The following is a 14,235-nucleotide window of genomic DNA, read 5'->3' on the forward strand; positions in this document are numbered from 1 at the left end:
GGTCAAGGCTTGCACAGTCACGGCTCGCCCCAGATAGATAAGGCGACAGAGCGGACCGCCACGTCACACGTAGTACTTCGGCATTGTTCATGTAAGTATGTCTCCTGGGTTTTCAAAATAGCAACATGTATGTTTTCATACACAGAAGTCATAAATTAAAACCTACAACCGCTGCTGAGGATTAAGACCAATTCTGTCTTTTATCGATGTTCAACAATACTCCGTGATGCAGTGGATGTGATAAGCTCAGTTACAAAGTTGTTTGTGTACTTGTTGCTTTGTTTGTTTGTTTGTTTGTTGTTTCAAGCCGATCAGCAGTATTCCATCTGTTTGTCGGCGATCTGTAAATATTCGAGTCTAGACCAGACAATACAGTGATTGATATCATGAGCATCGACCCACGCTATTTAGATCCGATGACATGCATCAACCAAGTCATCGACCCTGACCACCCCCCGATCCCGTAAGTCGCCTCTTTCGACAAAGCATAGCCGTCGCCTTTTACGACAAGCATGGGTTGCTTAAGCACTAAAATAGTGATTCATAATTCTAGTGACTCTTTTCAAACGTATCTGATTTCTTGAGTACGTTAACATACTTATGCAAACTATAAATGTAAACTTCATTTTAACACGCGGTGGGGAGGGTGTTAAAGTAAAAAAAAATATATGCTTTCCAGGAAGTTACAAAAACTTACAAGATTAGTATAACAAATTCTGATACTTTTATCGACTGTTTTGACAGATTTGGCAAATAATTGGAATACAGCGAGTGAGTATGTTTTTTACGCCGCTTTTAGCAATATTCAAGCAATATCACGGCGAGGGACGCCAGAAATGGGCTTCACACATTGTTGGAAATCGAACCCGGGTCTTCGGCGTGACGAGCGAACGCTTTAACCACTAGGCCCCGATTGGAATAGAAAGCATATGGAGACAGAGAATTCCAGAAATAACCCGAATGTAACTTATACATTACGAGTGAGTGAGTGAGTGAGGGAGTGGGCGGGCTTAGTACTATTTCAGCTACACCAGGGCAGGGGGCTCCAATAATTATCTTTCACAGTAAACTCACCTGGGAATCGAACCAGAAGTTTTTGCATGATCAGCGAACCCCTTTCCTAGGCTACTGTGCCACCCTTTGGAGAACGTGTAACCAATAAATGATAAACTTTTAATTAACTTGCGTACAGAAACGCATGCATTAAATGAAAAACTAAAATGTATTAAAACAGCACGCGTAAATACCAAATGAAGCTTTTTCAGCATGTGTACAAAGGAACTTATTTCCTAAACACAATTACGAGCTAATTTACTTTCCGATTATATATTTAAAACAGTTATATACATCTAAAACATTTTTTTTAAAATCTTAAAATGTTCACTAATTTTTGGGAAAAAACCCAATAGGGTGATGAATAAATGAGTGACAATCTCATTAAAATCAGATCTAAGTTCCTGCCCCCAAACAAGGATCTGAGGACATCCCATTACGGGTCACGTCAGAACGACCTTTCGCGAACTTTGACCGACCCCTGAAATGACTAACAAGAAGTCGACATCAGCCAATTAGAAAGCAGCTTTCTCGAGCTTTACGGCAATCGTTTCAACCTCCATTTCAGACTACGCTTGAAAAATATGTTGACACAGTTCTCGATTAAAAATTTTAAAACTGAACAAACGAACATTCCGGAATGAATATGTGGTTGAGATTGTATGGCAGTGCTTCCCACGTACTGCGCAACGCCTCCTCCGTTCAAATGTTTATCTTACGCAAGCGAGAGACAGACGATAATTTTGTCGGAATCAGTCGTAACTGTCGTTCGGAATTCCCCGTGTTAACGTTTTCGAGGTTGCATGATTGGAAAACACATTCCGACTGTCACTTTCATGATCTGCTAAGCGACGCTCTGATTGGTCCAATGAAAGGTTGTACTGACGAGACCCGTAATGGGATGTCCTCAGATCTTTGTTTAGCTGTAGCGAGAACTAAGATCTGATTTTTATGAGATTGAGATGAGTGAAAAAATATTGGTTACCAAATGAAAACTTCGATAACCCAATCAAAATAGAAAAGCTAGAGTAAAAATTCAATTGCTCAAAAAGTTATCTGGAGCTCTGTAAACATCTATTTAATAACAGACCGCCTCCGTGGTCTAGTGGTAGAGCGTCCGCCCGGAGAGCGGAAGGTCCGGGGTTCGATCCCCGACCACGTCATACCAAAATACGTTAAAAGATGGTACTTGTTGTTACCCTGTCTGGCGCTCGGCATTAAGGAGCTAAAACAAGGACTGGTCGGCTCGGAGTCAGTATACTGTGTCTGAGTGGGGTATTCATGTTAAACCGCGGCATGGTATCTCAGTGAGCTAGCACTATAAATCGGCATCAGTCCGGACTAGTACAAGCAGCCACACACACACCCACGTGCATGCACGTCGCTATATAAGTGCAACAATCTTGGACGCGACGTTAAACTCAATTTCACCTCACCTCACCTATTTAATAACATTAGATGTTGCGTACAGGTGGACAAAGTGATGTCAACCACACTGTACTCAGTTACTGTTTACTCTACTACGTTAGTAAAGCACATAACGTCCAATCTTAGACCTCCCACGGTGGCTTATCGTTATGTTTTATTATGATGATACTTTTCGTTGCAGAGAATTTTGCAACCGCAATGGCAAGATCAGGTGATTATCGATTTTTTGTTTTCATAATGGTTGTTATTGATCTTCTCGCTATTATTATCAATGCTAATGTTGATCACGAACAAGTCATAATATTGATTGACACGTGAACAGAACTTGCCCAAGAATGAGTGAGTGAGGAAGAATGGTTTTACGCCGCTCTTAGCAATATTCCAGCAATATCACGGCGGGGGACACCAGAAATGGGCTTCACACATTGTACACATGTCGGGAATCGAACCCGGGTCTTCGGCGTGACGAGCGAACGCTTTAACCACTGGGCTACCCGACCGTCCCTGCGAAAAGAATGAGTGAGTGATTTGGCTAAACGCTGCTTTAAAAAATCATTTGTATGTCACCTTCGAATTCCCACCTTGTGAATCTGGGATACCAAATATACAAATCCATTATGTGTAGCTCAAGGATTGATGAGTGAGTTGGGTTTAACGCTGTTTTGATCAGTATTCCAGTTATATCACAGTGTGTCAGCTGAATATGGAAAGAAAACCAGACGTAATGCAGGGCCTTGACGTATACCACTTTGGGTAAACCCACGTGCACGGTATGGCGCTGATGTATCTAGAACCATAATCTGGGCTAACGGGGATTCGAACCCACGACCGTAGGTGTCTGACGTGGCAAGGAATTCAACTGTGTACAGCGATTTAGGCGCCTTAGACGAATGGACAACCAGTTTCGCCTCACAGCTACGGATCAGTAGGGGAAAAGCCTTCAACAAACGATAAACAATGACATACAAATATCTTTGTATTCCGACAGTTTGTACAACATTATGTGCAAGGAGAAAGTGTGGATTCTTTTCAGTCTTATAAAACAATACACGTTGTCATCTTCAAAAAAAGATGATTTTTTTTCTTTTGAAAATTAACAATAATCATTTTCTAGCAAACGTAAACATCAAAGTTTTACTTCAAAAGCACTCTTAATGTTTCAAAGAAGTATATCAATATATTAGAGTGTTTACATGGTGACATTTCGTCCTTGTTTATGCAAATGTATATCATATACATGAAAAAGAAGACGTTTTCTTGAGCTAATTGTTTAATAAACACAATTACGTTTTTTAGAGTTCAACTACAAAGCCCCATTTAAAGTTACTGAAGAAATGAAAGAATCGTTTGACGAAAAAGGCTATGTTCTTATAAGGTAGGTTGTACGTTAGAAAGAGGCACAGAGATGCATAACGACATTTGGGGACTCTCTTTGACTGACTGGGATCAACAAATTAGTAAGTAAGGAATACCAAGATGTAAGACTGCTTTGCTTAGTTGACTAGTTGCAAGGGAGATGACATATATCATATAACACATGGGTCAATTACAATTGTATCATTAGTGAACTCATTTATATGAGGTGACAGTCTTTTTATAAGCGGTATGTCGCTTATCTAATGTTGTGTCCAAGACTCCATTTGGAGGCGAAGACAGTGTCGGCGAATTGAGTGAGTGAGTATGGTTTTACGCCGCTTTTAGCAACATTCCCGCAATATCACGGCGGGGGACACCAGAAATGGGCTTCACACATTGTACCCATGTCGGGAATCGAACCCGGGTCATCGGCGTGACGAGCGAACGCTTTAACCACTAGGCTACCCGACCGCCCCTGTTGGCGAATTAAAGTCAATCATTACGTTAAGAAGATTTTACACATGTAAGCCTGTCCGTGAAGCTCTTGTTCACGGTTTGACTCATGTAAGTCTGTCCATTATGATTCTTTAAAAAAATATATTGTTCCCAGAGTTATACAGTATTCCGTCAAAAAACATATTGCGGATTGCATCGAAAGACACAATACATTCTTTAAAATTTAAAGGTTTAGAAACAAACATTGTCACATTTCAAACCAAAAAGGTTGCAACACACAATCAGACTCAAACATACCATGTATAAACGGAGAGCTAAGAATCAAATGCTGAGAATAAAAGTGACCATTTTTTGTTAAAGTTTTTTTTCATCCTTTTTTATAACAATAAATGTCTCGATTGAATATATGTTTTAAGTAGTTTTAAAGCATATCTTTATTGGGTTTGATTCCTTTGATTCCACATACATGGACATGTTTTTGTTTTTTCCAATAAAGGTATATGATAGATTAAAGTATTAGAGTAGTTAGAACCAAACCAAATAAGATATTTTGTCAATTTATTTTTTTGCGAAAGATAATTGTTAAGCCAAAGTTCGAGATCATTACAAAATTGTCTAGTTTCATTACATTCCCCAAAACATGGCTGATGTCCTCACTGACAGCATTACAAAAGCTACAAACTTATTCATGGTTTTACTAATGTATGTCTGTCCATGATGTTTTTGTTTATGGTTTTACTTATGTAAGTCTGTCCATGATGTTTTTGTTTATGGTTTTACTTATGTAAGTCTGTCCATGATGTTTTTGTTTATGGTTTTACTAATGTAAGTCTGTCCATGATGTTTTTGTTTATGGTTTTACTAAAGTAAGTCTGTCCATGATGTTTTTGGTCACGCCTTACTCATGTAAGCGAGTGCTTGGTGTAATTGTTTATGGTTTTACACATGTGAGTCTCTTCCTTACGGTTTTACTCATGTATGCTTGCGCGTGATGTTTTTGAGCATTGTTTTACAGGGGCCTTCTGGAGAAGGACGAACTACAGAAAATCCAATCAGTGTTTGAAGATAACGAAGAAATAAAAAGAAACTCCTTTGTTGTGAGTTAATAAAGTCGTTCAATTTTAGTTCATGAACGGGACAAAAGAACAAGATAAGGTGTTTTGGCCTGGATACGTTTGAGGCTGTATACGGGCCTATTCCAATGAATTTGGTATTTATCATTTTCCAAGACGCCCTCTTCATATTCCGGGTCGTACCATGGATGGACCTCTGTGTCAAAACCACAAGCATGGCGAAGACGGTAATAAAATGATCGAGCTACACCATCATGTCGCATAAAATACCGTGTTTGTGCCAAAGCTTGGCATCCACTTACAATGTGTTGGACAGTCTCATTAAATTTATTGCATAATCTACATTCCATATTTACGTTTTGATGCAAAAATCGCACATTGGCCGTTTCGAGTGGGAAGTGACTGGTCCTGAGCAGCAAACAGAAAGCCTTCTGTTTCACTTTTCAGGCCAGCCGACTTCATCCAACCGAGGACTCTACAGGGTTGCTGATCATCTCAACACACTGCACATAAACTCGATGCAGTGGTCGTTCAGATAGCCTCGCCTTGAAAAACTGAGTCTAGCCAGATTTGATATGGCACTTCGCTTGGTTGACACTCATTTCTGTACCGCCCAGCAGTACAGAACCATCAACAAAATCAACACTGACATTGATATTATGTCTTTGGCTCATTTACAAAAACTATGGAATGCCTTGTTTTCATTATGAGTCTTGACATGCTTCACAAGAGGATCATCAGACAAATAAATGTGTACAAAAGTCCACAATGCAATTCTATCATGAAGAGCCCCAACGTTAATCAAACCACGTCCTCCCATAATGATTGGTACATATAAGCGATTGAGGGAAGAGCGAGGGTGGTGGGATCTATTGTCTGACATGATTCTATTATCATTATTAAGGAAGGTTTCAGGATTAATATCACTTGCAAGTGTAACCAGCGATGTGTGACGTCTAACCCACAGACTGATGACAATGAGGGGAGGAAAAGCCGCGTAACAATTTGGAGTCAACCAGGAAATGACGTCACAGGAATGCTGTCCCGAAGTCAAAGAGTTGCCGGAACCTGCGCCGAAGTAAGAAAATGCGAAATAATTTTATTGAATGTAAATAATCTTAATATAAAAAAAAAATAATTATGATATTACGTATGATATTACATAAACGAGAAATTAAAGCAAATCGAAGATTTTACATTATGTAAGGATGTACAGGATGGGAGCAACTTTAAACGGAATATAATTTGTTATTGGCACTATCAAAATTTGAAATATTAGCATGATAAAAATTCAAAGATTTTCAAGATAATTGCCCTACAAAGCCTGTTTTCATGACGTACTCTTATTTCCCACGATCGTTCTTTACGAACTCCTTTTGTGGCTACAGCATCCTCGCTTATGCAGTGTATTATATCGCCTATCAAGTGATAAATACCCGCTACAACTTCGCGAGCCCTATTTTAATGACATGGCGCTAGAAATAGTGCGAGGGAAACGCCAGCGGTGTGTTTGTGATGTAGATGGTGACGTCACGTTTCAACGAAGCTTTGGTTGCGACTGTGTCCAGGGTATTTATCGTAAAAGCATGGAGATATAATAGCCTGGACCACCGAGGATGGATTATACGGACCTTGAAAATCCATGTTAATCAGTATGTGCGGAAAACATTGCAAAGGGGCAACAGGTGGGTATTCGTCGTCATGCTTAATGTGCAGAGTTACGTCCCTTACCTGTTCGTGGGTTCGAATCCCGATTGATGATGGTCTGTCTGCACCACAAACTTAATGTGCAGGGTGTGTGTTCAGCTGACAGGATCCCTGAGCTGGAAAAAGTGCTTCATTTGTTATAATAGAGTTTTAGCGGCGGGAGACACCAGAAATTGGCCTCCCACATTGTACCCATGTGGGGAATCGAACCCGGGGCTTCTGCTTGACGCCCGAACGCTTTAACCTCTAGGCTACCCCACCGCCTCGCTACTGTCTGAAAAATGCTCCGACACAGTATACTGACTCCGAGCTGGCCTCTCCTTGCTTTAGCCCTAAATGCCGAGCGCCAGGATAACAACAAGTATCATCTTTAAACGTTTTACCAAAACCAAAAGCGGCCAGGGATCGAACCACCTACCTTCCTCTCCGGGCAGACGCTTTATCCACTAGACCAAGGAGGCAGGGCAACAACAAGCACCATGTTTTAACGTCTTACTAAAAGAAACGGCCAGGGGATCGAACCAACTGCCTTCCGGTCTCCAGTCAGACGTTCTATCCACTAGACCAAGGAGTCAGGGTAACAACAAGGTTAACGTCTTATTAAAAGAAGCGGCCAGGGGATCGAACCACAAGCATAGTCGTCTTTTACAGCAAGCATGGTTTGCTGAAGACCTATTCTAGCCCAGATCTTCACGGGTCACTGTGATATAGATTGGGCCCACATGTACTCTATTTTGGGTTTCAGCTGCTGGGAGGTGAGGTGTATCACTACCACTCTAAACTGATGATGAAGGAGGCAAGGACTGGTGGCCGATTTGTCTGGCATCAGGATTACGGGTTTGTTTGTTTGTTTGTTCTTTTAACGCTGCACTCACCAATATTTTAAATAAATTAATAAATAGATAAATAAATAAAATAAATAAATAAATAAATAAATAAATAAATAAATAAATAAATAAATAAATAAATAAATAAATAAATAATCGAGTCTGGACCAGATAATCCCGGGCTTGACACCATGAGCATCGAGGGATACGATGACATGCAGCATCAACCAAGTCAGTGAGCCTGACCACCCGATCACGTTAGTCGCCTCTTACGACAAGCATGGGTTGCGAAGAGCCGTTCTAACCAGGATCTTCAAGAGGGTAATTGTCCAAGAAATGCGATCAATATTTTGCAACGGTGCTTGGATTCGAACCCTTACACATCGCATGACATTTCTCAAATGATTCTCAGCTCGCTACCATTTTGGCCACTGAAGCCTTAAAAATAGTTTACAAATGTTTTTTAAGTTATGCTTTGGATTTTGTTAAAAAAATAGTGGCAGCGTGGGATACAATAAAATTGTATTGTGTTTGGTAAGACAATTATCATAAACTGCTATATGAACGTCGTACATTGATTGTGCACGTGCAAGTTGATGGTACACATGAGGTACATGTATGTATCTTACAGGTACTGGTACAAAAACGGGATCCTTTTCCCTGACATGATGAGTGTGTTTGTCGCCATCGACAAGTGTGAGAAAGCTAATGGATGTTTACAGGTAAAAAACAAAATTAGTTTTTGTTTTGTTTACTCCACCGTCAGCAATATTGCCGGTAAATAATCGAGTCAGGTCCACACAAACCATTGTTTGATATCTTGAGCAACGACCCGAGACACTCAGACCACGAAGTCTTGGGTGACGTTTCATCAGATCTAATTTAGATGTCTCTTCCCGAAACCGGAAGCTATTCCAAACCGGGTTCAAACAGGATGAACAGTCAAAATAATGGATCCATAACGCGATTTAAACAAAAACATCCATTTGTAAGTAATTTCATGACCGTTAACAGCGTCAGTACATTAACAAATGTACGGTTTCATCTTTAAGATTCTGGAGGGTTCTCACAAGTGCGGCCGTATCGAACACGGCATGGTCGGAGGTCAGACAGGGGCGGATGTAGACAGGGTGGAACAGCTCAAGTCAAGACTGCCTCTAAAATATGTGGAGTTGAATGCAGGTATTGTCACGCGACAGCTTCTTCAAAAGATAGATTAAATTACATCTGACAAGTTATACTAGATCTACAACAAGATATACGCAGCACTCAAACCTATGGCCGAGTAAAACTGACGCGACCAAAGGTCATTCTGCAAAAGTATGGAGAAATCATATATATCAACCATAACATGGTTTAAGTAGGAGAAGGGGGCACTGGTGGCCCAGTCGTCTAAGGCGCCGAGATTCGCTGTGAAGAGTTGCGTCCCTTGGGCACACCAGAAACCTATGATTGTGGGTTCGAATCCCGGTTCGCCCCGATCTAGGTTTGTCAGCACCATACCCGTGCTCGTGGGTTTCACCGAAGTGGTAAACGTCTGAGACTTGCATCACTTTGGGCTTTCCTCCCACATTAAGCTGAAACGCCGTGATATAACTGGAATACTGTTAAAAGCGGCGTTAAACACAACTCACTCACTCACTCACTCACTCACTTAAGTCGGAGAAATGACTCGGATCGGTAGATTCCGGAAGTAGAACTCCTCAACTGATGCCGCCACCTCCTTTCCCTGACGGCAACAAGTTTAAGGTGATGTTACCTTCTTTCACAGTATAAAACTCCTTTACAGGTGACGTTACCTTCGTTCAAAGTCTACAACTCCTTTACAGGTGACGTCACCATCTTTTACTAATACAACTCCTTTACAGGTGACGTCACCATCTTTTACATAATACAACTCCATTACAGGTGACGTCACCATCTTTTACATAATACAACTCCTTTACAGGTGACGTCACCATCTTTTACATAATACAACTCCATTACAGGTGACGTCACCATCTTTTACATAATACAACTCCTTTACAGGTGACGTCACCTTTGTTCACAGTCTACAACTCCTTTACAGGTGACGTCACCATCTTGTACATAATACAACTCCTTTACAGGTGACGTCACCATCTTTTACATAATACAACTCCTTTACAGGTGACGTTACCTTCGTTCACAGTCTACAACTCCTTTACAGGTGACGTCACCATCTTTTACTAATACAACTCCTTTACAGGTGACGTCACCATCTCTTACATAATACAACTCCTTTACAGGTGACGTCACCATCTTTTACATAATACAACTCCTTTACAGGTGACGTCACCATCTTTTACATAATACAACTCCTTTACAGGTGACGTCACCATCTTTTACATAATACAACTCCTTTACAGGTGACGTCACCATCTTTTACATAATACAACTCCTTTACAGGTGACGTCACCATCTTTTACATAATACAACTCCTTTACAGGTGACGTCACCTTCGTTCACAGTCTACAACTCCTTTACAGGTGACGTCACCATCTTTTACATAATACAACTCCTTTACAGGTGACGTCACCATCTTTTACATAATACAACTCCTTTACAGGTGACGTTACCATCTTTTACATAATACAACTCCTTTACAGGTGACGTTACCATCTTTTACATAATACAACTCCTTTACAGGTGACGTCACCTTCGTTCACAGTCTACAACTCCTTTACAGGTGACGTCACCATCTTTTACATAATACAACTCCTTTACAGGTGACGTCACCTTTGTTCACAGTCTACAACTCCTTTACAGGTGACGTCACCATCTTTTACATAATACAACTCCTTTACAGGTGACGTCACCATCTTTTACTAATACAACTCCTTTACAGGTGACGTCACCATCTTTTACTAATACAACTCCTTTACAGGTGACGTCACCATCTTTTACTAATACAACTCCTTTACAGGTAACCGCCTCCGTGGTCTAGTGGTAGAGCGTCCGCCCGGAGAGCGGAAGGTCCGGGGTTCAATTCCCTAGCCGCGTCATACCAAAAAACGTTAAAAGATGGTACTTGTTGTTACCCTGTCTGGCGCTAGGCATTAAGGGGCTAAAACAAGGACTGGTCGGCTCGGAGTCAGTATACTGTGTCTGAGTGGGGTATTCATGTTAAACTGCGGCATGGTATCTCAGTGGGCTAGCACTATAAATCGGCATCAGTCCGGACTAGTACAAGCAGCCACACACACACACGTACATGCACGTCGCTATATAAGTGCAATAATCTTGGACGCGACGTTAGTAGTATAAACCCCATTTCACCTTTACAGGTGACGCTATCTTCTTTCACTGCAACGTTCTCCACACCAGCAACGCCAATCTGAGCGACAACAGACGCTGGGTGTTCATCGCCTGCTACAACAAAGCCAGCAACGACCCCGTTGTCGAGCATCACTTCCCTCGTTATAACAAGCTGGATATCGTAAGAAATATTTTCAACAGAAACTTAGTTACATATATTGTTGCGCGTCTTCGCTATATGCATAAACGGGGCGGTCGGGTAGCCCAGTGGTTAAAGCGTTCGCTCGTCACGCCGAAGACCCGGGTTCGATTCCCGACATGGGTACAATGTGTGAAGCCCATTTCTGGTGTCCCCCGCCGTGATATTGCTGGAAAATTGCTAAAAGCGGCGTAAAACCAAACTCACTCACTCACTTTATGCATAAACGTTGTATTTTATAAGTGGCTTTTTTCTAAGAAAGTGTATTTAAGTAAATAGGGTAACCATAAGATTTAAGAAAATGCCCGCTGGCAGAGACAGCTACCATGACATCACGCCTTTTCTTTCAGGTGAGCGATACTGCAATCCGTGAGTGCACCAACTTCACGAACATGGATGGCAAAGCGTTCATGAACCCTGCTGACAACAAGACAATCAAAGCTTCCAGAGGATAGGGCTTCCCTAGAGATGCTTCTACGTTGCTTCATGACTACTACATTGTTGCTTCATGACTACTACATTGTTGCTTCATGGCTGCTACATTGTTGCTTCATGACTGCTACATTGTTGCTTCATGACTGCTACATTGTTGCTTCATGACTGCTACATTATTGCTTCATGGTTGCTACATTGTTGCTTCATGACTGCTACATTGTTGCTTCATGGCTGCTACATTGTTGCTTCATGGCTGCTACATTGTTGCTTCATGACTGCTACATAATTGCTTCATGACTGCTACATTGTTGCTTCATGACTGCTTCATTGTTGCTTCATGACTGCTACATTGTTGCTTCATGACTGCTTTAATGTTGCTTCAATACCGCTTCATGACTGCTACATTACTGCTTCATGGCTGCTACATTGTTGCTTCATGACTGATACATTGTTGCTTTATGACTGCTACATTGTTGCTTTATGACTGCTACATTATTGCTTCATGAATGCTTCCATGATGCTTCATGACTGCTACATTGTTGCTTCATGACTGCTACATTGTTGCTTCATGACTGCTACATTGTTTCTTCATGACTGCTACATTGTTGCTTCATGAATTCTTCAATGCTGCTCCATGACTGCTTCAATGCTGATTCAATGCCGCTTTATGAATCCTTCTGCCGCTTAATCTTCATGAGGATCAAATAATCAAAGTTTTAATGAAATGCAATTATCCGGGTGTCCGGTAAATCGTTCATTTTCAAACATTTCCTCGCCATAACACCCCTTGTGATATGTGCATGGTGGATGTATTTACCCTTGACATCATGTCGAATAAAGCCGGAAATTGGTGTAGTGAGTGAGTGAGTTGGGTTCAATGCTTCAATGAGTATTTTAACAGTATTCCAGTTATATCGCGGCGTGTCAGCTTAATGTGGGAGGAAAGCAAGAAAGGATGCAGGTCTCAGACTTTTACTACTTCGGTGAGTACCCAGCACGGGTATGGTGCTGACAAACCTAGAAACATAATCGGGGCGAACCGGGATTCGAACCCATAATCATAGGTTTCTGGCGTGCCCAAGGGACGCAACTCTGCACTCTGAATCCCGGCGCCTTAGACGACTGGGCCACCCGTGCCCCCGCATTTAGTGGAAGAAAAGGCAACTATCTAGCACTCTAGCACATCTAGTCTCTATGCATTAATCCTTTGTGAGAGTTATAACAATTTGTATTATGTAGAAAGGGAATTCAATATTAGTGTGGCGATGGATGGCTTCCTTTAAAGGAATTTTCATACTCCTGGTGGATACTAATATCGAACTTGATCAAATTTGAGACCTTTCAAAACCTTTTTTAAGGCAATGATCAAAATTCTGAAGAAAAAGTAACGCCTCAGTGTGCTTTCAAACAGATTTATCTTACTTTTTTAAAATCTCATAATTACATTGAAATACACTTTTACACATCAGTTGTTTTTATTATTATTAATGGAGCAAGATACACACGTTATCACACATTAAAAATATTAATTATTTAACAGCAGAGTAAACAATGGTTTCCAAACTCAAGGCATTTTTCGAATTTTAAGGCCTAATCAGGGTTGAATCAACTGTAAGCCAGTTTCAAGGTGAGAGCTTCAACGTAAAGCCCATTTAAAGTTTATAGGTGAGTTGACGTGAAATGGGGTTTAACGTCGCGTCCAAGAATATTGTACTTTTATAACGACGTACGTGTGTGTTTGGACTGATGCCGATTTATAGTGCTAGCTCAATGAGATACCATGCCGCAGTTTAACATGAATACCCCCACTCAGACACAGTTTACTGACTCCGAGCTGACCAGTCCTTGTTTTAGCCCCTTAATGCCAAGCACCAGACAGGTTAACAACAAGCACCATCTTTTAACGTCTTTTGGTATGACGCGACCGGGGATCGAACCTCGGACCTTTCGCTCTCTCTTTGTGTGCTGGCAGTTAGGTGCCTCACTCTGGCAGTGTGGGTTCGAATCCCGGACGGGAAAAGGACGAGAATCAATACTTTACTCAGAAAGTGGTATCCCAAATATAACATTTGTGACATTTGATCACTTTCTAAATGGCATTGCGTATTCATACCTTCATAATGCCAACATCACATACTTGTCCCGGCCGTCGAGATCTCCAGATCTCAACCAAATCGAACACCTCTGGGATGAACTCGATCGACGTGTACATGAACGTCAGAACACTCCGCAGACACCCCCACAACTGACCAACGCGTTACAGGCAGAATGGCGCAGAATTCCGCAGGACAGAATTCGTACACTTATCCAGTCAGTGCCGAGAAGGTGCAGAGCCGTGATTGCTGCCCGGGGCGGTCACACGAGTTCGGCGCAACCTTGTGGCCTTATGTGGCCTGACAATGAACAGTTTTCAATGCCTTTGTAC

At 41.4% G+C, this 14,235-nt stretch overlaps 1 protein-coding gene across 1 annotated transcript; it reads left to right on the plus strand.

The window, feature by feature from the left end:
• LOC124112334 (L-proline trans-4-hydroxylase-like) lies at positions 1–12,670 on the plus strand. Its single transcript, XM_046472401.2, has 10 exons — positions 1–91; positions 2,663–2,692; positions 3,778–3,856; positions 5,309–5,390; positions 6,334–6,444; positions 7,819–7,910; positions 8,532–8,622; positions 8,953–9,082; positions 11,206–11,357; positions 11,726–12,670. The coding sequence occupies exons 2-10, from the start codon at positions 2,680–2,682 to the stop codon at positions 11,828–11,830; spliced, it is 855 nt and encodes a 284-aa protein (XP_046328357.1). The 5' UTR covers positions 1–91; positions 2,663–2,679; the 3' UTR covers positions 11,831–12,670.
• The last annotated feature ends 1,565 nt before the right edge of the window (positions 12,671–14,235 follow it).

The sequence above is a fragment of the Haliotis rufescens genome, unplaced genomic scaffold (genome assembly GCF_023055435.1).
Source record: "Haliotis rufescens isolate VD_foot unplaced genomic scaffold, xgHalRufe1.0.p SCAF_8, whole genome shotgun sequence".
NCBI lineage: Eukaryota > Metazoa > Mollusca > Gastropoda > Lepetellida > Haliotidae > Haliotis > Haliotis rufescens.

Coding starts and splice junctions, on each gene's coding strand:
- LOC124112334 (XM_046472401.2), top strand. Junction 5,391..6,333: donor TAAAAAGAAACTCCTTTGTT/GTGAGTTAATAA, acceptor TCTAACCCACAG/ACTGATGACAATGAGGGGAG. Junction 7,911..8,531: donor GTCTGGCATCAGGATTACGG/GTTTGTTTGTTT, acceptor TGTATCTTACAG/GTACTGGTACAAAAACGGGA.